At 45.8% G+C, this 25,453-nt stretch overlaps 2 protein-coding genes across 3 annotated transcripts in view; one reads left to right on the top strand and one right to left on the bottom strand.

The window, feature by feature from the left end:
* HADH (hydroxyacyl-CoA dehydrogenase) overlaps positions 1-7,518 on the top strand; it is a gene marked incomplete at both ends in the record, with an annotated part of 54,446 nt that extends 46,928 nt beyond the window's left edge. The window contains 2 exons of the mRNA XM_080697176.1: positions 4,473-4,589; positions 7,400-7,518. Coding sequence (XP_080553302.1) covers positions 4,473-4,589; positions 7,400-7,518 — 236 coding nt within the window. The remainder of the gene's footprint in view (positions 1-4,472; positions 4,590-7,399) is intronic.
* An 11,196-nt stretch (positions 7,519-18,714) lies between these two features.
* The window catches only part of LEF1 (lymphoid enhancer binding factor 1), a gene marked incomplete at both ends in the record, with an annotated part of 130,142 nt that continues 123,403 nt past the window's right edge, over positions 18,715-25,453 (bottom strand). For both annotated transcript variants that reach the window (XM_080697981.1, XM_080697983.1), the window contains one exon: positions 18,715-18,794. In XM_080697981.1, coding sequence (XP_080554107.1) covers positions 18,715-18,794 — 80 coding nt within the window. The remainder of the gene's footprint in view (positions 18,795-25,453) is intronic.

Genomic DNA, 25,453 nt, shown 5'->3' with positions numbered 1-25,453 from the left:
TCCTTCTTCACGCTGTGGCAGAGGCCTGGCAGTGGTGGTCAGAAACACATGCTCCTGCAGGACAGGAGGTCTGCTGCTGTCCGCCTGGTCAGCTCCGGCAGGTCGTGGGCCACACGGAAGCTCTTAGGAGGGCCATGCTGGCTTGTCCGTCGCCACCCCGCTCAGGACACGTGCGATGGTTCTCTGGTAGCTGTATACAAGCTGTGGCCAGATGCTCGTTCTGTTCTCCTCACCCTCTGCCCTGGTCTCCACATGCCAACTCCCAGCTTCCTCACAAGACCCCACCCAGTGTCCTCTGAGTGCCACGCTGGGCCTTGTCCATAGTCCCAGCTTTCTACTTCGGCTGTCCCTCCCTCAGGCTGCTTGCCACTCCTTTCTCTGTGGCATGGCACATATCTGCTTCTCTTATTGTACACTTTTCTAGGATGGTATCCGAGTCCCCAAAATGCTTGCATAGAACAGGCATTTAGGATGGAGGGGCCACCAACTCCCTGGTCCTGTTGCAGGAGCTCTGCCTGCAATGCCAAGTGTGGTTGGCAGGTGGTGCTGGTGAACTGGAGGAAGAGGCAGTGTTGAGGCAGACCCCAGTGCACATTTCTCAGCTCACTGAGAGCTTTTCTTAAGTCTTGTGGAGGCTGTTAAGGGCTCTTTACCTGGGGGGTGGGGGGACAGGTATCCCATGATCCTCCTGACATTGATGCATTGATGTGTGTGTGTGTGTGTGTGCACGTGTGTGTGCATGCAAGTGTGTTTGCTGTGGAGGGCATGTCAGAATGTCAGAGAAGTACTTTAAAGTTTAGGAATTACTGGTCTAAAATGTGGTGCCCCATTTAACTCTGACTTGTCCACAGTCTCTGTGTCTTTTATTTTTCTCTTTTTTCATTTTTTTATTTTTTTGCACACTGGGGATTGAACCCAGAGTCATTCTACCTTCAAGATACACTCCCATACTTTTTTAAAAAAATTTGTTTCTTATTTGGAAATAGGGTCTCACTAGGTTGCTGAGAGCCTTGCTAAGTTGCCAAGGCTGGCTTTGAACCTGTGATCCTCCTATCTCAACCTCTCAAGTACTGAGATTACAAGTATGCACCATCATACCCAGCTTTCTTTTTGCCTCTTTTGTTCTATATTAGAACAGAATGTTTAGAGGTCTGTTGACTTTGTAAATCTTTTTAGGTGTTTTTTTTTTCTATAATATTCTACGTATTATATTTGGAAATAAAATAGTCTTTAAAAGTGAGTTGCTGACCCTGGAATTGCAGTCTTGCCTCTAGGGCTCATTGCCCTGTCTTTGATAATTGATTTGGCTTGGTGACTTTTGGTAAGATGAAACCATTGAGGTGTTAGACCTCTGTCTGTAGGGAGCCTGCATTTTATTCTGGAAACTCTCCATATAACTGAACCAGTAGAGAAGTGTTAGGCTATGAATAGGAATTGTGGAGACAGGTCCAGGGATGGTTGAGTCGTAGCCTGGAGTTGTGGCAGCTGCTGTCCCTGGCAGAGGGCAGGGGAGGCTCTGATGAGGAGCACCTGACTGAGCCCTGCAGAGGTGTGCAGGGAGCAGCAGTGCTAAGCCCTGGGGCTGGAGCCGCAGGGCGGGCGCCCCCAGCATCTGGAGACAGCTGGACCACCATCGAGCTGCAGATCTTGGAACTCTTGAGCAGCATCTGCTTCTGAGCAGTGGAGCCACAGCCCGAGTGTGCCATGTCCCTTCCCATGTTGCCGTGTGCGTGCTGTCCCGTCTGCCTGCCACGCCTTCCTCGCCGCCTCTTCTCTTGAGTATCTCTTCGCTCTTTGGAATCCAGGCCTTGAGGATGGAGGGTTGCTTTGGTGAAGAATGTGCCTGCATTTGCTCACACAGAGCCATGTTAATCCTTGTGACTGCTGAGCGCTTGCCAGGTTGAGGTTTGGTTTGTGCATTCTGATCCTTCCATTTTGTCACAAGAACTTTGAGTGCTCATCTTGTTCTTCCTCTTCCTCTGAGTCTCTGGTGCCCATTATATCACAGATATAAACAAAAAGGTGAATGAATCCATGAGGCTACCTGGTAAAACTCATACTAGTGATCTTTTTTAATGTTTATCAATAATTTTTATTTAATATTTTATAAGTTATCTTTTGATTTTTAAATTTTTTAAAATTTTTTATTGGTGCATTATATTCATACATCATATTGGTATAAAAAACTTGTGTGTACATACATGTACACCTCCTGATTTAACCCCTACCCAATTCCCACCCCACTCCCTCCCTGTCCCTCCCTCCCTGGCTTAGTGATCATTTTTATTTTTACTTTCTTATGTCCTCAAATCATAATTTCTCAGAGGTTTCATCCTAGTATAGTACTTATAGTATCACCCATAGAAAACAATCAGGTGGTATTTTTATCACCTTAAGTTGATCTAAAATCCTTCAGCATTACTTTAGTTTAGTACTTGATATACTTTACAAAAAAAAGTTTTAAGCCAGGCATGGTGGTGCACGTTTGTAATCCCAGTACTTAGGAGGCTGAGACAGGAAGATTGCAGGCTTGCAGCCAGCCTCAGCAACTTGTGAGACCCTGTTTCAAAATAAAGAATAAGCCAGGCATGTGGCTCACACTTGTAATCCCAGCATTCGGGAGGCTGACACAGGAGGATCACGGTTCAAGGGCAGCCTCAGCTACTTAGTGAGGCCCTTTGCAACTCAGTGAGACCCTGTTTCAAAATAAAGAAGAAAAAATAGAGCTGGGGGTATGGCTCAGAGGTAGAATGCCCCGGGTTCGTTCCATGGTACTACAAAAAAATAAAAATTAAAAAAAAATAAAATAGGGCTAGGGATGTAGCTTGGAGGTAGATCCTCCTGAGTTCCATCCCCAATACTACAAAGGAAAAAAAAAGTTTTTATTGGTGTTAAAGTGTTTCTTGCTCCTTATGCCTAAATTTTTGGTGTGAAATACTATTTTAACATTTTATTTATTTATTTATTTGATAGTGGGGATTGAACCACAACCCTATTTTTCATTCTTTATTTTGAAGCAGAGTCTCACTAAGTAGCTGAGGCTGGCACCCCTTTTGCCTCAGCCTTCTAAGTACTGGGATAACAAATGTACACCACCATGTCAGCTCACTTTATTTATCTTTAGTTTGATTGACTATTTATACTGCAAAACAAAGTTCTAGAGAGTTACTTGTGATAGAACATTTCAGTTTCTATTTTGGAGAAGGGACCCACAGGTGGTTTTCTATAAAGACCTCTGTGGCCCAGGGATAGCACAGGGAAAATTCCAGAGGAAAAGCCCACTGATTCCTTGTCTTAGTCAACAACACACTTTGTTAGTGCATGACAGCTTGTTAGTCAACTTTCATTGCTGTGACTGAGATACTTGACAGGAGCAGGCTAGAGGAGGAAAGGTTTATTTCAGCTCACAGTTTCAGAGGTTTTATTTTTTTTATTTTTATTTTTTTTGGTGGTACCGGGGTTCCTGGAAGCCCTTCTTCCTCCGGGCTACACTCCCAGACCTATTTTATATTTTTGAAACAGGGTCTCTTACGCCAGCACGGCTGGCTTCGAACCTGCGCGATCCTCCTGTCTCCGCCTCCCAAGTGTGAGGATTACAAGCGTGGGCCACCACGCCCGGCTGGTTTCAGAGGTTTTAGCCCATGGCTTAAAGCCAGAGCTATGAGGCAGAACATGGTGGTGGTAGGGTGTGACAGAGAAGCTGCTCAACTCCTGGCAGCAGGGAGGTGGGTGGGGAGCTGGAGACAAGCTGTAGTCCCTGAGGGCACACCCCCAGTGACCTCCTTCCTCCAGCCATGCCTCGCCTCCTCCCATGGTCTGTTAAAATTACGAATCCACAGAATGGCTAGCCCACTGCTGAGGTCTGAGCCTGTGATCTGATCACGCCCCACCCTGAGCACTGTAAACACAGACCAAGGCTTCAGCATGTGAGCTTCTGTGGGACAGTCCGGGTCCCAACTGTAACATGATCGTAGAGGAGGTTTGAGCTTTCTTTAGATAATTTTTGTCTTAACTAAAGGGTTTGTGGGAATATGGTTCTAGGAGAATGCTTGTTACTTGTAAAAACAAGAAAAAAACAAAAATGCACATGTAACACATACAGAATAAAATCTTAGTTTATGTGTGTGTTTAAGGCCCACTTATGAGTTAGAAATCTCTAGCATTAAATGATATTATAGAAATGATCCCAGAGTTGGAAAATCCCAATCTATTAGGAAGGCCCGGGGCTTTTGCTCTCTTGGAACAAGGTCACAGAGCTCTAGAGCTCACCTCACATGGTGCCAATACCCTGAAAAGCTTGTGACTGTATGGCACATACCTAACCTCTGAGATGAACTCTTGCCCAAGCTAGAAACATGGTCTGTGGATATTTTTCAAATATGAAAGTTGATTAAAAAAAATTCCGGAAATTACTGGGTTAAGCCCATGATGGGCTTTGGGAAGGGTTGTGGTGACACGGTGCTGCTTTTTAGGTGATGCATCCAAGGAGGACATTGACACTGCAATGAAGCTGGGAGCTGGGTACCCCATGGGTCCATTTGAGCTGCTTGATTACGTTGGGCTGGATACTACAAAGTTCATCCTGGACGGTAAGACTTGGAACCCTTTGTCTTTTTTTTTTTAAATTGAGTTGAAGTAGTCTTTTTGAATTACAAATTATAAGCAAATTATAAGGCCTAAGCCAGGCATGGTAGCGCACACTTGTAATCCCCATGCTTGGGAAGCTGAGACAGGAGGATCGCACAGGTCTGAAGCCAGCCTCAGCTACTTAGTGAGGCTCTCAGCAACTTAGTGAGACTCTGTTTCCAAATAAAGTATAAAATAGGTATGGGAGTATAGCCCAGACGTAGCAAAACCCCTGGGTTCCATCCCCAGTACCACACACACAAAACAAAATTATAAGGCCTATTTAAAACAAATTAAAAAGGGTTTTAGCCGGGCGTGGTGGCCCACGCTTGTAATCCCCGCACTTGGGAGGCAGAGACAGGAGGCTCACGCAGGTTCGAAGCCAGCCATACTGGCTTAAGAGATACTGTTTCCAAAAAAAGTATAAAATAGGTTTGGGAGTGTAGCCCGGAGGTAGAAGGGCTTCCAGGAACCTCAGTACCACCAAAAAAAAAAAAAAAAAAAAAAAAGGGTTTTAAGCCGGGCGTGGTGGCGCATGCTTGTAATCCTAGCATTTGGGAGGCTGAGACCGGAGGATCGCGGTTCACGGACAGCCTCAGCTACTTAGTGAGGCTCTCTGCAACTCAATGAGACCCGGTTTCAAAATAAAGAATAAAGAAAAAATAGGGCAGGGATGTAGCTCGTGGTCATATACCCCTGGTTCCATCCCCAGACCCACCAAATAAAAGGGAGGGGTTAGTAAGAATCTTTACCTGCCTCACCAGATACCTTGCTCCATTTTGTGTTACCATAATAGAATACTTGAGGATGGGTACTTTATAAAGAAAAGAGGTAGGGCTGGGGGTGTAACTCAGTGGTAGAGTGCTTGCCTCACATGTGTAAGACCCCAGGTTCTGTCCCCAGCACCACAAAAAGGAAAAAAGAAGAGAAAATTTGACTTATGATTCTCATTGGTGGAAAGTCATTAGCAAGGAATGGGGTTTGGGCAAGAGCTCTGCTGGCTGTGTGGGTTGGGGCCTGTGGAGAAGTGGGAAGGGGAACAGGCTTGTGTAGGGGGGCCAAGCTGTGGGCTGGCCTTGACTTAAAGCAGCCCACTCAGCCGGGCATGGTGGCTCACACTTGTAATCCCAGCATTTGGGAGACTGAGACCGGAGGATCATGGTTCACGGACAGCCTCAGCTACTTAGTGAGGCCCTCCGCAATTTAGTGAGATCCTGTTTCAAAATAAAGAATAAAAAACAGGGCAGGAGGTGTAGCTTGGAGGTTAAATGCCCCTGGGTTCCATCCCCAGACCCACAAACAAACAAACAAACAAACCAGCCCTTGCTCCCAAGAGCTGATGTAGTCAGTGGAGACCTGATCATTCCTGAGAGGCAGCATTAGTCCATTCTTGAGGGTGGAGCCCCCAGGAACTACACCTCACTTCTTTTTTTTTTTTTTTTTTTTTTTTTTTTGCGGTATTGGGGATGGAACCCAGGGGCATTCTACCTCCAAGCTATACCTCCATTCCTATTTTTTTCTTAATTCTTTATTTTGAAAGGATCTCACTGAGTTGCAAAGGGCCTCACTGAGTAGCTGAGACTGTTCGCGAACCATGATCCTCCTGTCTCAGCCTCCCAAAGGCTGGGATTACAAGCGTGCGCCACCACGCGTAGCTTTGTGGGCCATTTCTTACATGGTCCAGCACTGCGGCACTGCCACTGGGGCCAAGCTCTAGCACACGAGCTTTGGAGGGCAGGTTGTATCCAAACCATAAACACCAGGCTGTCAAGTTACCAGATGGTAAGAGAAGGGAGAATGACTGCCTATCATATCTCTTACCAGGGTGACTATATTCTTAATTTTTAATATTGAAATAATGGATTCACAGGAAGTTGCAAAGATAGCACAGGCAGAGTCTGTGGTATACCCATCACCCAGTTTCCCCCATGGTTATATCCTCTGCGGCCATAGTACAGCATCAAAATCAGAAAATTGACATTGGTGTGCTGCCATTTTATCACATGAGTGTAAGTAACCTCCAATGCAATTAAGATACACAACTATGTTTTTAAAATATATTCATTCTGAAGTAGTGGTTCTGAAGACCAGATAAAAATAATTATTAAAACTTAACTACTAAACTGGGTGGTGGCACATGCCTATAATCCCAGTATGTGGGAGGCAGAGACAGAGGGATTGCAGATTTGAGGACAGCCTCAGTAACCTAGCAAGACCCTGTTCCAAAATAAAAATTAAAAAGGCCTGGCGGCATAGCTTGGAGGTAGAACCTCCCTGGTTAAATCCCTAGTACTTAAAACAAAAATTAACTACTGAAGTTGAATTATTGCTCACTCAATACTCCACGTCGCACAAAAAATAGTTAGGAACTGGGGTTCAAATCAAAATATGAAATTTTGAATATGTTATGCTGATATAAAATGTGGGTGGTAGGAATTCAGAATTTTAACACATATTCTGGAGGTTAACTGTGCCGTTTAGGAGTACAACCAACAAATTAAAGGTTTTATTACAGTGTTCTTAGACTTGGCCTTGAGGGACTTCTAGGAAGAGATTGATAGCGGAGGGCGTAACAGAGCTGGCTCCGAGGGCGCAGGGCTGCAGCAGCCACAGCTTCACAGCGAGGCCGGCCTTGTGCCTCTGCCATGGTGGCCCGACTAGGCAGCATGCCCTGGGCTCCCATGTGAATGGGGCCCCTCTTTACACCCTGATGCAGATTGCCCTGCAACTGTGGAGGTAAAAATAACCCCTGCTTTGCCTCTCTTCTTAATAGGATGGCATGAACTGGATGCAAAGAACCCACTGTTTCAGCCCAGCCAATCGCTGAATAAGCTGGTAGCAGAGAAGAAGCTGGGCAAGAAGACAGGAGAAGGATTTTACAAGTACAACTGATGTGCAGCTTCTCTGGCGTGGGGAGAAAGCTGGGTGAGCCGCCCTGGCTGCCAGGGCCGGGGCGCAGGGATGCCCTTCAGCTGGCCCCTCATGCCCGCGGCCCCTTCAGTGGGCTTTTCTAGTGTAATCTATCTGAAATAATTGATTCACTAGTTACAGTAGTGACAGATTCCTCCGTGGAGAACTAAATCCCTTTTTTAGTTTGTTTCTATGTATTTTCTAAAAAGCTTTACGCCCTTGGTGCCTTTGAACAAATGTTGTTTTCGAGCCTTGCCATCTTTGTACACATTGCCCGATCTGCTCGCTCAGGAGGAAGCCGCACCCCCCCAGTGAGCGGAGCCGGCACACACCTGGGTGCACGCGCACTGGACTGCAAGGGTGGCACGCGAGCCTGCGAGGCGCCTTTCTGAGAGCCTGGTGCTGCTGCCTGCAGCTTTGAGCCTTTCTCTGCATCCAGGCCAGCGACCTGAGATGTTAATGCTTTTATTCAACTCATCATTAAGACGCTGTGCTGAATTGGTGGGAAAGTATCTGTGTTTGCTTTGCAGGAAGAAGTCTGTTTTCATGCTCACTCAGATCTGCAAATCCTAACCATTACTGGGTTTTGTTTTTTTCATAAAAAAATCAGTGCTACAAACTGCCTATAAATGTATCCTAATAAAATACAATCTTTTAATCTGTGAAAATTTGAATAAAAAGACATATAATTTAGTTATGAATGCTTAAATGATATAAATATAGAAGGTTGGTATTTGGGTAGAAGCTGTGCCCCATCTTCTCGGGCCTGTTATTTTATAAAGTGGCAGCCGCGGGAAGGAACCACAGAAGGCGTTTGTGTAAAGCTGCCCATGGCTGTCCATTCCACATTTCCAGTAAAGTAGTAATAAGGGTGCTGAGAGTGATTTTTAAGGAACATCTGTTTCTTCTTTGCCAACAAAGTGAAATAATGTAACATAAGCTTCTTTTAATCATTGGCTTGAGAAAGTGTCTTCCAAGATAGAATTTAGGGGTTGGAAAGACATCAGAAGCCCTGAGGTCCAGTGGCCTCATTAGCTGGGAGCTTAAGTGATGTGCCCAAGTTGGCCACATATTTTGTAGCAGAGCCCAGATTAGATCTAGGTTTTGATGATAAAATTAAATATAAAAGAGAAAAGTTGAAAATCTCAAATCTAAATTTTCAGACAGGACTTTCCCCCAAATGGGTGTCCTGTTTGAAGTCTTCATAGAGTTCTAATGGTTGATTTCTTTTCTTCATTTCTTCATTGATAAAAGGGAGCTTAGTTTTTGAAAAAAGATTTGAATGTATTACAGGGTGGGAGAATTCATACATACAAACATACACAAGCACATTTCTACCACACCAGAACCCATTTTCCGAAGCTTCTGTGCTATTCTTGTGGACACCGCCTACCAAACAAAGAGACACGCCTCGGCATCAGCTAGCATGCCCCTCGCTCGAGTTGGCCCCACGGCAGCTGACCTTTACGTGAGCCCTGGCCAGGAGCGGCTTCACTCTTGACCACTGAATTCCAAGAAAAAGATAGGGCCCAAGAGTATGACTGTCAGCCCGCCAGCATGGGGGCAGGGAGGGGTGGCATCATGTTTGGGAGGGACCAGGAGAGAGTTTTGAACATCCTTCTCTACGTAAGCCTGGGACTCGGGTGGCTTCCCTGCCTGCCTCTGCCCGGGGGAGAGGGCCCAGCCAGTCAGGACTTCAGTGTCGCGTAGTCCAGCCACTGCTGTTGGCTTTGGTCTGTTTTAAAGCAAACCTGAGTGAGAGCCCGGCGCCTTGCACTGCCCTGTCGGGCTGCCCTTGCTGAGGAGGGAGGGGTCTGGGCAGAGCTGCTGGGCCCGGCCTCCACGCCTCCTAATGGCGGCCGTGAGTTGACATATGGCAACTACTGGTTTGGGTACGTAATACTTAAATACTTCATTATTTTCCCTCTCTTCTGCTTCTTAGTGATGTTTTTATTCACATGGAAATGAAACTTTGTAATTTAAAAAAATTATGAAATGACTTGTTGAAAAAGAAAAACTAAGGATCTGTGTGTAGCCATCAGCTGAAATTCATTTATCAGTACAATGGAATTCTCTGAAGGATAGTCTTAAAACTCATGAATTTGTTTTCATAAAAAAAATTATGGGCCAGGCATGGTGGCACATGCCTGTAATCCCAATATTTGGGAGGCTAAGACAGGAGGATGTCAGGTTTGAGGCCAGCCCTCAGCAACTTAGCAAGACCCTGTTTCAAAATAAAAAATAAGGGCTAGGGGTGTCGTTCAGAGGTAGAGTGCCCCTGGGTTTAATCCCCAGGGCCCCCCAAATAATAAATGAATAATAAAAATAAATGAAAATCATTAATAGTTTCTTGCCAGGCACAGTGGCATATGTCTGTAATCCCAGTACTTGGGAGGGTGAAATGGAGAATTGCAGGTTTAAGGCCAGCCTCAGCAACTTAAGTGTGGTGAGACTCTGTCAAAAAATAAAAATAAAGTAGGGCTAGGGGTGTAGCTCTGAGATAGAATGTCCTGGGTTCAATCCCCAGTATTATGAAAAGAATGAAAAAAAAGGTTTCTCAAAGGAAAATGGTTGGCTAACTTATTTTAACACCAATTGTAAGGTATACTGTGTTGAATGAAGTCTAAGGTAAGGCAGAACCAGGTGTGGAAACTGAGAAACTAAGATTTACAGATCTGGTGTTATAAAAGAATTCTCAGCTGGATTCTGCTAAGTAGAAAGTTTTTTGACTACCATGTCAGCTTCCAGAAACCCATTTGAGATTCACCCACTCATCATTGGGAGGGAAGAACCGGTATGTTAGTCACGGCTTATACAATAACATACGCCAATTATGCTTTCTCTGTGTATGTTACACTCTTCACACATTTGAAAAAAGCTTTTGTTTTGTCCCACCTTGATTTTAATCCTCTTAACATTTCAATCTAAGTAACTGATTAAGTCTATCAAAAATATAAGGTGTGGCTATAATTTTATGGGACTAATTTTATTGCAAATAGGCATTGCTGCTACATAAGTAGTAATGTGTATGTAGTTAAAAAGGCCTTGAACAGTCCAATGTGGTGGCACCTGTCTGACATCCCAGTGCTTGGGAGGCTGAGACAGTAGGACTGCAGGTTCAAGGCCAGCCTCAGCAACTTAATGAGACTCTATTTCAAATTAAAAAAGGGCTGGGTGTAGCTTGGAGGTAGAATGCTTGAATTCAACCCAGTACCCCACCCAAAGTCTTGAACAATGGAATAAAACACATATACTTTGAAATAACCCATTCGGCTACGTAAATTCCATTTTCAAAACTTGGTCCCAGTATTCTATTATCATGGTTTTTAGACCTACTTTAGCAGTTTTTCTTAGCTACCATTTTGAAATGACAGAATGAAGCTCAACTGTTGAGAAAACCTTGTCGTTGATACTAAATGTTTTATTTAAAATCACACACTGCTTTGAGATTCATTGGTCTAACACTATGTTGTGTGTGTGTGTGTGTGTGTGTGTTACTAGGGATGGAACCCAGGGGCTTTCTACCTCTGAGCTACACCTCCAGACAGACCTGTTTTATTCTTTTATTTTGAAACAATGTCGAGCCGGGCGTGGTGGCGCACGCTTGTAATCCCAGCATTTGGGAGGTTGAGACCTGGGGGATCACGGTTCATGGACAGCCTCAGCTACTCAGTGAGGCACTCTGCAACTCAGTGAGACTCGGTTTCAAAATAAAGAATAAAAAATAGGGCAGAGGGTGTAGCTCGGAGGTCAAATGCCCCTGGGTTCCATCCCCAGACCCGCAAAAAAAAAAAAAAGAAAAAAAAAAAAAGAAACAGTGTCTCACTAAGTTGCAGAGGGCCTCTCAAGTAGCTGAGGCTGGCTGTGAACTTGCAATCCTCCTGGGTACTAGTTTTGTGGCCTCCTGGGTACTAGTTTCTCTCTCAGCACCACTTTTTTGCCTGTGTAGCGAGGTTGTTTTCTGAGTCTATCTGGTCCATGGGCATAATGCTGGAACCCATCCTGGAGGGTTACTAGGACTGGATGAGATGATGGAGAACAGGTGTTGAGCTCACGGCCTGCCACAGACGGGCCACGTGTGAGAGAAGCCGCAGTAACCTACAGGGCTGCAGACGGGCAAGGCTGCCCTGAGCCACCCAGGCCACAGACTCCTGCTGGCACTCGCGCTCCATGGCCTCAGCCCCTGGGAAGGTGAACGACAATAGGTAGCCTGGGGAGTGGCGCTCTCTCATAACCCCAGTACTGAGGAGGCTGAGACAGGATTGCAGGTTCTCAGCCAGCCTCAGCAACTTTGGCCCTCACAACTTGAGATCCTGTTTCAAAAATTAAAATATAGAGCCGGGTATGGTGGCGCACGCTTGTAATCCCAGCATCCAGGAGGCCGAGACTGGAGGATTGCAGTTCGCGGACAGCCTCAGGTACTTAGTGAGGCCCTCTGCAACTCAGTGAGACCTGGTTGAAAATAAAGAATGGAAAAATAGGACAAGGGGTGTAGCTCGTAGGTAGAGTGCCCCTGGGTTCCACCCCCAGACCTGCTCCCCCCCAAAAAAAAATTAAAAAATAGGGTTGGAGGTGTAGCTCAGAGGCAGAACGCCTCTGGGTTCAATCCCTAGTACCACAAAATTAAATAAGTGACACTAGGTCAACCTGGGGAAAGAGTGGTGGAGTGAGTCCCCACTGGGTGTATTCACTAGTTCTAAGGGAGCAATAGCAGGATTGCCCCTAGCGTTGAGAAAGCTCAGGCTGCTTTTTTCTGTGTGCATGAGACACTAGGGGTTGAACCCGGAGGCATTCTACCTCTGAGCTACACCTCCAGCCCTTTTTCTTCATTCATTTTATTTTTGCTACTGGGGGTTGAACTCAGGGGCATTCTACTTCTGAACTATGTCTCTAGTCCCCTTTAAAAATTTTAAGTCTCACTGTGTTCTAAGGGTCTGGTTAAACTGCTGAGACTGGCCTTAAACCTGTGATCCTTCTGTCTCAGCTCCCAAGTACTAGGATAACAGGCTTGTGCCATAATGCCAGCCCAGACTGCTCTTATTCCCTCTTCAAGGAGAGGAGACTTCCATTATTGACTGAAACTGGTTTGCTGTAGAGGCCCGGGGCACAACAGAGTGGCCACACTGCCCTTCCAGGTGTGGAGAAGCTGGGGTGTTTGCATGTGGGTCTCGGAGCCTCAGCAACACACCTCGGCCCCTTTTCTGCACATGTTCCTACTGGAATATTCTACCAGAAAATGTGGCCTGCTCTCAGGCAAGCAGGTAGCAGAGGGGAGTGGAAACTCTGGCTCCCCATGCCTCATAAGCAGCCACGGGCGGGCGTGCCAGGTGGGAGGGCGGGGGCACAGCTCAGTGGCAGGTACGAGGCCCTGGGTTCTGTCCCCAGCACCAAAAGAGAAGGAAGGAGGGAGGAACCAAGTGCAGAAGGTAGGAAAACTGAGCCTCAGCCCAGCCCTGGGTGAAGAAGACGCTGCTGGTACTGAGCTTAGAACTTGAACTCTGAAGTGTCTCTTTCAGGAGCCATGTGGAGGTTTTGACAGCCTGAAAACGTGGAGGTTTTCACCCGCCTTTTCTTACTGAGCCTTGTATGTGCGTGCACTGGGTGTGGGGATTGCTAGAATTAGTTTATGGCATCCTTTTATTAAAAAGTTAATCCCAGATGTGTAGCAATCCGAGAAAGGACAGCGCATCTCAAGGGTGTGATTTTCTCTGTTTTTAATGGAGAAAAAATTATTTGCCTGGTAATATCATATACTATTATGAGTTACAAAATATACTTAATGAGCCAGGTATGGTGGTGCCAATCTGTAATCCCAGTACTGGGAGGCTGCTGAGACAGGAAGATTGCAAATTTGAGGTCAGCCTCAGCAATTTAGCGAGTAGGGAAATTGTTTAAAAGTAAAAAATAAGTCTTGGGATTATAGCTTGAAGGTAGAATGCCCCTGGATTCAATCCGCAGTAACTCCCCCCTCAAAAAATTTAATGAGCACACCAGTATAGATGACTCAGTAACAACATACCAATTTTGCCCCCTTGTATAAAATGCTTCTTTGATTCCAAGCCCAAAATAGAATCCCAAAATAGATTGGTTAGTCCTGGTTATCAGCTGTTTTCCTGAGTTGAAAAAATATGCTAGAGTGTGCTATGGCTATAAGCAATTAAAGGAATTATATTTTTTAATTTAACAAAAATCCCACATTTCCTAACAAACTATAATAGTTTGAGAAATACATTTACTGGCCGCTTGCTGTCTGCCACGCTTTATTCCTTTGCTGATGTGTGTGGCCACTTAGTCCAAGAGGGAGTGTACGTAGAGGGGATTAGTGTGGTACCCGACAGTGGCTGGACTGGATTTCTGTCCAGCTCCGGAACTCCAAACCTGGCCTTTCTCCACGGTGCCACTGTCTTCCTACTGTAAGAGCCCATCAAGTCCAAATTGCTCTTTAGAAAAAAACGTGCCTGTACATTACTATAAATGCAGACAGTAAAGAACTTGACGATAGGAAGCATGTTTTCTAGTATACAATTATTCGAATGTAGTCTGCTGGTGGGTGTGCACTGAATGAGTGCATGGTTATTCTTTATTGGTGTGTGTGTTACTAGAGACTGAACAAGCTACACTTCCAGCCCTAATTTCCTTGTTTGGAAACGGTAGTGCTAGGTTTCTGAGGCTGGTCTCACGCCTGGAATCATCCTGTCTCTGCCTCCCAAGTCCTGGGATTACAGGCCAGTGCGTGCTCCCAAGCCCAGCTTGGTTATTCTTTTTAATACCACTTCACTGAGGCCCACAGCACTGTCTCTGATGAACAGATTAACATTACTTCTTCAGTAAAAGGAAGTAAACAGCTAGTTTTTACTTGCATTCTCATTTAACTATATATGATTATTTTCATGTTATCTAATGCATATAAAGCTTCTGTTTAGGTTGAGTCATGTTAATGTTTATTTATTTTTATTTATTTTTTGGTGGTACTGGGGTTCCTGGAAACCCTTCTACCTCCAGGCTACACTCCCAGATCTATTTTTATACTTTTTTATTTGGAAACAGGGTCTCTTAAGCCAGCATGGCTGGCTTTGAACCTGCGTGATCCTCCTGTCTCCGCCTCCCAAGCACGGGGATTACAAGCGTGCGCCACCACGCCCGGCGCTAATGTTTATTTTAAATAGCTGCACTTGGAATTCACTCCCTTTCCCATTCCCCATAATCAGCACTGGGTGTAATCAGATAATGAAGTTTTCCCATAAGAGAGCTACAGAAGTTTAAAATGGCAGCTTCCAGATGGCAGCCAAGAAAATCAATGATCTTATTTGTTGTCACAGTTGTGTAAATGGAATTTAGAACGGCACCCTTCTGTTAGTATCAAAGCTTAGCTACAGTCAAATGTTAACAATTTTTATTCAAAAGCAGTTCATATTTATGTATGTGTGTAGGTTTCATGGGGTAGCTATTAAAACCCTAGGCTTCCTTACATGGGACGAGAACATAAGTTTTCCCTTTAGTTCTCAATGAAAGTTTTTAATTCTCATAAATTACAAACTTCCTATGTTCTAATATGTGTGAAGTTTCTATGCATCAGTGTGATTGTTAAGCAAGAGCTATGTCATGTGCAATTTCTTTTCTGTGGGAGCCATGCACAACTCCGGTGATCTTCTTTAAAAGGAACGCCACACAGACATCTTGCTATGGCTCACCAGCCTGTTTGGACGTTTCCATATTGTTGGCAGTCTTAAACCAAATTATAGGAAAAAAAATGATTATACTCAGGGCTGCTGTAGTCATGAAGCAGTTGGGAGGCCCTTTCCAGTTAAACAGGTAGTTGCCAGCAACCCTAGCAACCAAACACACTAAAGCCAGGAGGAGAGCAGCCTTCCTAAGGACCAGCATGCCAGCTGTGAGCTCAGAGAAGGCTCTGCTCCCAGAAGAAGGCAGACCCCTCCTCCGCCCCCGCACGCAGCTCGGCTTTTCCTCTGTTGCAGGGAAGGAAGCCAGGTCACATCAGATCAAACAGAAGCAGTGGCCGAGAGAGAGGCCTCTCACCAGAGACCCCCTTTTGGTCCATGTCTCTGGGGGCTCCTGACTCTGTCCCCAGGACTGCTGCCAGCAGAAGACAGAGCCTGGCACAATGGCCAGGAACAAGGCCTGAGCTGTGGCATCAAAGTCATATAGAAAAAAATATTCTGAAAGAAATACAGAAAACTAGAACGGGACCAAGTCTGTGAAGGAACAGATCGGGCCAGAGGGGCCAGTCCTTCTCATTTAATACTATATATTCTTTTTTTGTAGGACACACACACACACACACAAAAAAAAAAAAAAAAAAAAAGGAAGAGTTGAGTTTAGTGGGCTTTGGACAAGCCTTGAATCTCAAGTTTATATTACTCTTCCATATCTGTTTCTTGATAAACAGGTTTTTATTAATTGCTTTCTAAGATCCAGAACAGCTACGTCTCCCCCCACCCCAAGTAATACCCAATATCATCCCCCTGCACTGTTTTATGGATTTTCTAATTAACTCTCCCACAAGGGCATGGTGGCAGTTTTATCTAAGTTTTAACTTCTCAAGTTAATGTACATTAAGAAAACTGAGGCTGGGCACAGTGGTGCACACCTGTAATCCCAGTACTTGGGAGGCCGAGGCAGGAAGACTGCAGTTGGAAACCAGCCTCAGCAATTTAGTGTAACTCTCAGAAACTTAGTTAAGAGACCTTGTTTCCAAGTTTAAAAAAAAAGGGGTGGGGCTGGGGGTGTAACTCAGAGGTTGGATGTCCCAGGGTTCAATACCCAGCACCGAAGGGGGAAATATTCAAATGAAGTTTGGGGTAGGCCTGAATATGAAACCTTTATAAAAAGTAGGTCCCCTGAATACAGTACTCCCCCACCCCCATTCAAGTTTAGGACTAAATGAATAGGAACTGGAGAGGCTCCAGAGGAGAGTAATGAAAATGATTAAAGGGCTGATGATGAAAGGTTCAAGGGATTGGGATTACTTAGCCTGGAGAAGAGAAATTTGAGGGGAGATTTAATGGCAGTCTTCAACTACAGTATGTGGAGGGTTATTACAAGTATGGTAACCAGCTGTTCCCCAGCTGTCCACCAAAGGGTTGAAAAAGGGAAACAGCACGAATCTCAGCAAGGGATTCGAGTTAGACTGTGGTATCGTGGCCCTCCACCTAACGCACAGGATGGAAGACCACTGTGAAGGGCCATGAAATACGGCTTTTGGGGGAAGGGAGTGCTGGGGATTGAACCCAGAGGCATTCTATCTCCAAGCTATCCCCCCAGCCCCATTTTATTTGTCTTTTTTCTTTTTTTTTTTTTTTTGCGGGTCTGGGAATGGAACCCAGGGGCATTCTTCCTCTGAGCTATGCCCCCTGCCCTATTTTTTATTCTTTATTTTGAAACGGTCTCACTGAGTTGCAAAGGGCCTAAGTAGCCAAGGCTGTCTGTGAACTGTGCTCTTCCTGTCTCAGCCTCGCAAATGCTGGGATTACAAGTGTGCGTCACCATGCCCAGCTCCAATTTTATTTCTTATTTGGCAACAGAGTCTAAGTTGCAGAGGGCCTCACTAACTTGCTGGGGCTGGCTTCAAATCTGCATTCCTCCTGTCTCAGCCTCTCAATTTCTGAGATTATTAGAGTGTACCATCATACCTGGCTTGAAATATAAATGTTTTAAACTTAAGTTTTTGCTAAACCAGATACCAATTTATATACACTAGTATAACAAAAGCTCATGGTAAAATTATAGTCTTGTGACTTGGGAAAATGCTGCCTCTGGGGAGATGGGCAGGTAAAGACTTTCCTCCCAGGCCGGGGCCCAGGGTGGAAACCAGCGAGCTGTGGGGAGAAGAGCTTGTCCTCAGGGAGGGATGCACTGCCATCTGGACCAGGTGACTTCTCTCCTCTGACCTGCCAATGGAGGGGCGGCCCTAGCCCTACCAGTGCTCTTGAGGACTAGCGCCCTTGTGTGACAGGTGTCAGCAGATGCTCCTATATATGGCTCAGCTTTGGCCTGGCCTGAGGGCTTAGTTCATTACCAACTCTAGATTACCAGGAACTTTACTTTTAATAAAATGACACTTTTTAAAAAATGTTTTATTACAAAGCTTCTTTTAAAAAATGCTCAGCACATCAACTCAAACTGGAATGACAAATGTTAGATGACAATTTGGGGCAAAGGCTGTGCCCTGCTATTAAAAAAAATGGGTACATCAATGCTCATTTTAACAACTGGCATAAAATCCCACTAATTGGCTAATAAAAACAGATACAAATACAGAACGTTTAAAGTAATAACAATTCAAGTGCTGGGCTTTTTTATAACAAGGGAGAAGGAAAGAAATAAAAATTCACTGCAAACCAGTCTGCTGAAAGTATGTTAAGGTTTACCATTTAAAAAAAGAAAAGCAAATCAGAAGAAAAAGTGAAACAGGGCTGCCAACTGCTACTGAGAGAGTGGATTTGGCTATTAAGTTTATTTAACTCTATCAAACACCTTACAAGGACAGAGAGGTCACTGTTTGTCATGGGCAATTCACAGAGAAGCTGCTAACTGGACAAGCTTTCTCAGAAAAAGGCTTCTTTCCGTTTCAAACTTTTCCAGACCTTTGAATTTTTATTTAAAAGCTCATAGCTAGCAAAATATACACGAAAATTAAAACTACAAAGTGTAAATTTAAAAAAAAATTCAAGTTTAAAAAAAGAAGCAAACATGAGATTGATCCTTTTGCACTGTTAAATAAAAGCTTGGGGAGAAAGGAAGAAAAAGAAAAACGAAGACAGAAACAAAGAGGTTCGGAACTTCCACAAATTCCTCCACTGGGATGCTGACGGACGCACTGGCTGCTGGCTCCAGTTGCACGTGGCAGGCAAACGCAGCCAAGTTACTGTCCTTGCCATAAGGTTACAGGTGTGGAGGCAAGAGACGCAGGGAGAAAAGCTGCTCAGCTGATGGGCCCACGAGCATTTGCATGTGCTTTTACATTTCCTTTATAAAACAACAACAACAACAACAACAAACCTTTTTTATGCTTTCTTTTGGAAGTTGGCTATTGCAGTAGACAGAAGGTGGCTGGCAGTGTCTCTGTGGAGCAGCGTCTCTAGCGGTGACCTCAGCATAGAGTTGGTGTCAGCACTCCTGTGGGCTCGCCTGGGCAAGCTGGGGAGACAGGCTAGGTTTTCAACAAGCTTCCATCTCCAGAAGAGGTCCTGGGGTCGCTGCCTTGGCTTTGCACGTGGGGAAGGAGCTTCGTTTTCCACCTCAAGAAGAAACAAATGAAATGTTATTAGTATGAATTTGCCACACACCTTTAAAAGACTACTACAGCATAGCACAAGTCTTAGACCTATGCATTTAAGCCATTCTGTTGATTTGATGATGGCTAAATAGATTGTTCCATGGTAGCCATATACCCTTCAGAATACATCAGTCAGCCAGGTGTGGTGGTACATGCTTGCAATCCAAGTACTGGTGAAGCAGAAACAGGAAGATGGCAAGTTTGAGGCCAGCCTCCACAACTTAGTGAGACCCTCCCAGTTTCAAGATAAAAGAATAGAAGCCAGACATATTGACACACGCTTGTAATCCCAGTACCTGGGAGGCTGAGATAGGAGGATTGCAGGTTTATGGGCAGCCTTAGCAACTTGTGAGGCCCTTCACAACTTAGTGAGACCCTATTTCAAAATAATAAATAGAACGGGGTATAGCTCAGAGGTAGAATGCCCCTGGGTTGAGCCAAGGGGCTTCCAATAAATAAATAAATAAAATAAAAGAATAGGGATGGTAGTATATCTCTGAGGTAGAATGCTGCTGGATTCCATCCACAGTATCAAAAAACAAATAAATACATAAATAAATGATCGGAGTCAGTATAATATGCTCCAAAATTGTGTGTGTGTATGTTACTGAGGATTGGATCCAGAGGCAATGGATCTACTTCTGAGCCATACCTCCAGCCTGATTTTTTATCCTTTTTTTGAAATAGGGTCTCACTAAGTTGCAAAGGACCTCAGAAATTACTGAAACTGTTCTTGAACCTGCAATCTTCCTGCCTCAGCCTCAAGTACTGGGATTACAAGCGTGTGCCACCATACCTGGCTGTGCTCAAATTTTTACTTTGGCTCTACATATGTGTATGTACAGAGGAATGCGTGATATATCTCATATGTTGGGTCATGATTAAGAAACAAACAAGGCCGGGCGTGGTGGTGCACCCTTGTAATCCCAGCGCTTAGGAGGCTAAGACAGGAGGACCGCATAGGTTCGAAGACAGCCTTGGCAACTTAGTAAGACACTGTTTCTAATAAAATATAAAAATAGGTATGGGAGTGTAGCCTAGAGGTAGAAAAGCCACTGGGTTCCATCCTCAGTACTAATAAATAAATAAATAAATATAAAAAATAGGGATAGGGGTGTGGTTCGGAGGTAGAATGCCCCTGGGTACTATTGCCAAAAAAAGAAAAGAAAAAGAAAAAAAGAAAAGAAAAGAAATAAAAGAAATAAAAGAAAAAATAAAAAGAAACAAATGTGTCTGAAAAATGGCACTAGGAAATGGCAACCATCTGATCCGGGACGGGTGTGCCATTCTGAAGTGTGGGGCGGCTCCAGGCCACTGGGGAGCCCACGTATGGTTCTAGGCAGGAATAAACTCTCAAAGTCAAGGCACCGCAGCCTGGCCAGGGCGAGCCCAAGGCAGCTGGAGCACTGTGCTTTTCGGTCACGGCTGGCCTCTCCAACTCCAGATGTCAGAGTCCGAGAAGGCTGCTGTCTTCAGGACCATGAAAATCTACCGTTGGCCTGGAGTGGAGAATTTTAAAGGAACTCTTGCTAGATGGTGATGATAATGATCTTCAAAAAGGAAAAAAAAAAAACAAAAAACCCAAATCCCAAAAGCTTTAATGATTTGAGATCTTTAAAAGTGATTAAAATTTAACATTGTAACAAGAAAAGAAAAAAGGAAAGCAAAAACACTGCAAAGCACAGTTCCTTTACTCGGAAGAGCACCTATGCACCTTTGAGGGCAGAGGGGCACCAAGCCCAGTACCTTCTGTACCAGGGCCCAGTTCAACCTCAAGCATCTGTGTTCATGACTGGTCATTCTTGGAACAAGTACACTTTTTCTTTAAATTTTAAAAGCAAATTTTGTTGTTGTTTGTGGTACTTAGGGATCAAACTCGGTGCTCTGCCTCCAAGCTACACTCAGCCCTTTTTATTTTTCATTTTGAAACAGGGTCTCGCTAAATTACCATACACTGGCCTTGAATCTGTTATCTTTCTGCCTCCTAATACTCAGATCATGGGCACCTGCCATTGTGACTGGCTAAAAGGGAGCTCTGACAGTTTAAAAACAGAAACACGACTAGAAGGCAAGGCAGTCTTTCCACAGGAAGTGACCTACACAATGGGGTTGTACCTCGCCCACGGGTTATAAAGTCTGTTTGCCTCTGGTGCACAGCGAGCCTTTTAGCATGTTCACTAATGTTGTTAATGCAGTACTACCAATGTGGTCCCTAAAAATGACCAATCTGAACTGCGAAGAAACTATAGCTCCTGAAAAAACAAACAAAATGAGAAGAATTCAGCCACAGAATGTTTTCAACTGAGGAGGCCTCTGACCACAATTCCAATTACTATTCTTCAAAATTAACCTTTCCCTACTTTGCAGGAAATTGCTCTATAGGATTGTGACTTCTTAACTGAACAAGGACACCAAGCCATCCTTAGCATGGGAGGATCAAAGGACCTTTCCAGGGACTCCAGCAGAGCCCAGCTGGGTGGCTGGGCGCCCCACAGATTCCTATTTACACTGTACTTATGCACCACAGATTATCAGGGCCTGCTCCCGTTGCCCTTCCTGGGAAGGCCTTCCTCTCCCTGGGATGTGAAAATAGTCACCTTCCAAATAAGGTTGGCCTTGAAGTACTGGGCCTTTGGTCTGAGACAAGCTGCTGTGGTTCAGAACTGACAGCCACTGGCGGCCAGGAAGGCCTACCACTGAGGGAGACAACCTGCCCCTCTGTCCCAGCCCAGGCATAGACGACTTAAGTCCCCGATGCCCACGCTCTGAGGCATTGCTCGCACCCTGCTCACTGCACGGCTGGAGTTCTTTCTTTGCCTTACCTAAAAGTGCCTCTCCTCCCCATTCTTGAATTGAACACAGGTGGCAACATAATCGTAAGACAAATATGGCTGCCCTGAGATGGCTGCTTACTCTAGGACTAACTGTCACCTGCCTGGAGTCGCCACAGCTCCCAACAGAACCCTTCTCCTACAGCCTTACGCTTTGTGCCCATTATTTTATCATCCACAGTATCGCCTCTCAAATCCTGAAAAGCTGGCTTCAGAGAGCCCTGGATTGCTGCCTATCCAAAGCAACTCATTCCCTTTGGGGGTGCTTTAATGGTGAACCAATGCTTTTAAAGGTGACAAATTCAGCTTGGTGTGGTGGCGCACACTTGTAATCCCAGTACTTGGGAGGCTGAGACAGGAGTATCACAGGTTTGCAGCCAGCCTCAGCTACTTAGTGAGGCCCTCTGCAACTTAGTGAGACCTTGTTTCAAATAAAAGAATAGTTTAGGGGTAGAATGCCCCTGGGTTCTATTCCCAGTAACACACATACAACACACACACACACACACACACACACACACACACACACCAAATTCAGCCAGGCACGGTGCACCCCTATAATCCTAGTACTTGGGAAACTGAGACAGGAGAATTGCAGATTCAAGGCTAGCCTCTGCAACTTAATGAGGCCCTCTTCAACTTAGACACTGCTTCAAAATTAAAAATAAAAATGGATGGGGGTGGAGCTCAGAGGTAGAATGCCCACTGGTTCCATCCCCAGTACAAAAACTGAAAAAAAAAAAAAAAAAAAAAAGCAACAAATTCAGCTGGGTAGAGGAGCATACCCTGTAATGCCAGTACAAGGGAGGCTGAAGCAGGAAGGTCACAGGCTCAAGAACAGTACAAGGTAACTTAGGGAGACCCTGTTTTTAAAAGAAAGGGCCAGGGGTATAGTCCAGAGCCACAATGTCCCTGGGTTCAATCCCCAGGACCCCCCTTACACACACACACACAGTGACAAGTTCCCAAAGTTGCTGTTAAAACACAGAGTCAGTAGGTAGAACAGCTCTTCCTTCCAAATGGGAGAAATGGGGCATTACAGTGTTGCCTTACAGATAGAAATCGGGACAAATCAAGACTCAAGAAGCCACAGGCATGCGAGCCCAGCACTGCCCGATACGACACTCAAGTCCAAGCAATCAGCCATCATTGCTGGCGATTGCTGCCCGGCTGTGGCTGGCTTCAAAGGGAGCGTGGCAAGCACCGTCCCACACAGGTTACCACTCTCCCACCTCCCTGTGCCTAGGCTTGGCAGTCGTCGTGGCCCCTGTGCAGCGGTCAGAGACAGCTCAAGGCCTGCCTCGCCTGACTGTAACACGACGCTCTCCTGAACCAGGCTCCAACCCTGGCCAAGCACCTCTAGCCAAATGGAGCAGGTAAAGCCACATCTCAACATTCCAGAGTGACCGTCACTGGGAGGTAAACAGCGCCCACTTGGAGCCGCCAGGGCCTTCGAGCCTTGATGCAGAATAAAGGAGGAAAGAGAACAGGCACATTTCTCCCTGGAGGCAAACTATCATGAGCAGAGTGTCTGGCCGCCCTGACACTGGGGGCCTGTGGCCAGCTGCCTCCCCCGCTCTTCTGCCTGCTACTGAAGGCCCAAGCAAGGGAGGGCAGGCCTGGGGAGGGCATGTCCCCTGGGGTCACTGGGTCAGCACCAGCTGTCCAGGCCAAGGTGGGGGCAGGGCTGGGCTCCAGGGACAAAATGCTACCCCCCTTGAGATCGTGTAATATCACTACCTTGTTCAGAACTTGTGAGGAGCCCAAAAGAGCAAATTGGAATAAAAGACCCTCCATTAGCCAGGCTGATGGCACACACCTGTAATTCTAGTACTTGGGAGACTGAGGTAGGAGGATGGCAGGTTTGAGGACAGCCTTAGCAACATAGCAAGACACTGCTTCCAAACAAAGTTTGAAAAACAGCTGGGGGTGGGGGTGTAGCTCAGAGGTATAGTGCCCCTGAGTTCACTCCCTAGTACCAAAACAACAAAAAAGCTCCTCCCTCCCTCTGAGATGCTACAGTCGGGAGCAGGAAACAGGACGCTTGAGGAGAAACACTCAGAGCCTGGTTTTGAGGGTGAAGACACAGGCACCTCAGGGCACCACCATACCCCCTTGAGCCAAGTGCCTGTTCTGCAGCCTGGGGTAGGGGGCAGCTGCTGAAGGGGTAACTCCTGCTGCCCAGGCTGTCAGCCTGTGTGGAGGGAGGGAGGGACTGATGCCTGTGACAACCAGCCTGACGCCATCCCTTCAGCTGAGGAAGTGGAGGAGCCACCCACGGTGACAGCCAGCCTGGCAGTGCCGGACTGATCCCCAGCCGCCTGGCTCCACTTGCTTGGCTTCAGGGTGTCCTTGTCTTGGACACAAAGCCATGGCCGCTGAGCATGGATGTGCCAGGCAGCTGGACACAGACTGCGCAAGGGCTTAGCGTAATCGTCAGCACTGTCTGCAGGTCCCCCCCCCCCACCCGTTTACAAGTAAGGAAAAGGCAAGGGGGCGTGAGGCTGAGTAACTTGCATAAAGCTACCCATCCAGATGTGGCAGCACTCACTCTTGAACGCTAAGTGCTCCTGCCACTGCACCCTGGATCTGTACCTTATCATTTTTGTTCTCCCTCCCACCTTCCCTCCATCACTAGACACAGCAGCTCCATGTTGGCAGTGAGACCTACATCTAGAGCACTTCAGCCACCCCACAGACCACGCTCTGTTCAAAACAAGATGGTAAAGAGAACCTGACATATCTGTAAACTTTGACCCTTAAATCTCTAAGATAAAAATTACAAGCCAGGTGTGATGGTGCTTGCTTATAATCCCAGTGCTGGGAGTGAGGTTGACACAGGAAGATCACAGGTTCAAAGCCAGACTCAGCAACTTAGCAAGACCTTGCTTCAAAATACAATATGGCTTGGTTTGGAGTTAGAATGCCCTGTTCAATCCCCGGTAACAGCAACAATGAAAGATTCACAGTATAACCAACAAAAGTCAGCTTTAGCTTCTTGGCAGTAAACACAACCCAGTATTTGAGAAAAGGAAAAATAAAAATGCGTGGTTAGAAAGGATGGCACTGAGTTTGTTCTGCAGCTGAATTAGTCCTTAGGCCCACATGTAGGACTAGTGCCTAACCTCAAAGCTCTGAAGCAGATTCCCAGAAGGTGGAGGAGTCATGAGCCCTGTCCTGGGCCCCAGGTTAGGCCAAGGCAAGGTCCACAGAGACCATGCAGCTTTTCTCTGCAGTTATTCAAAGTGAATCATGACCAGGTAAATCATATACCATGTCAATATGACACACAGGGCCGTGACTATAAGGAAATGACTAGGAAATTGCTGATTTCTGTCCATGGCTGTGCTAATCCCAATTGTCCCAACTCTGTGAAGATGTGCATCCTACAGGAGGCTGGGCTCTGGGGCAGGTCAGATCTACCATGCCCTCCAACCACCAGAGACACTGGAGTCATACTTGTGAGAAAGTTCTGAATTGGAGTCTCAAAGCTCATCTTAATTCTGTAAACTGAAATGCATCAAGAGGACAGCTAACTAGTAAGCCCACCTCCAAGTTCTTTATCCAGTCAGTTCACATTTTCTTTCAATGTAACAGAAGTTGCATTAGGAAGGTCAATGCACACTCTTGTCCTGTTTTCTTTTCAAGCCAAGTATTTCCTCTCTCCTAGCTGTGTGTACATCTGGTTAAGCAATGTCCTGTAGGGAGCTGGTAATGTGTGGGCTAAGGGCATGAATCCCCAAGGGCAGTTGGTCCTCTTCAGGAATCCCAGCTCCATCACTCACTCCGT

This window comes from Muscardinus avellanarius, assembly GCF_963383645.1.
Source record: "Muscardinus avellanarius genome assembly, chromosome: 6".
In the NCBI taxonomy this organism is placed as follows: domain Eukaryota; kingdom Metazoa; phylum Chordata; class Mammalia; order Rodentia; family Gliridae; genus Muscardinus; species Muscardinus avellanarius.
The sequence above is the reverse complement of the archived record's forward strand: the minus strand, read 5'-3'. Positions and strand labels throughout refer to the sequence as shown.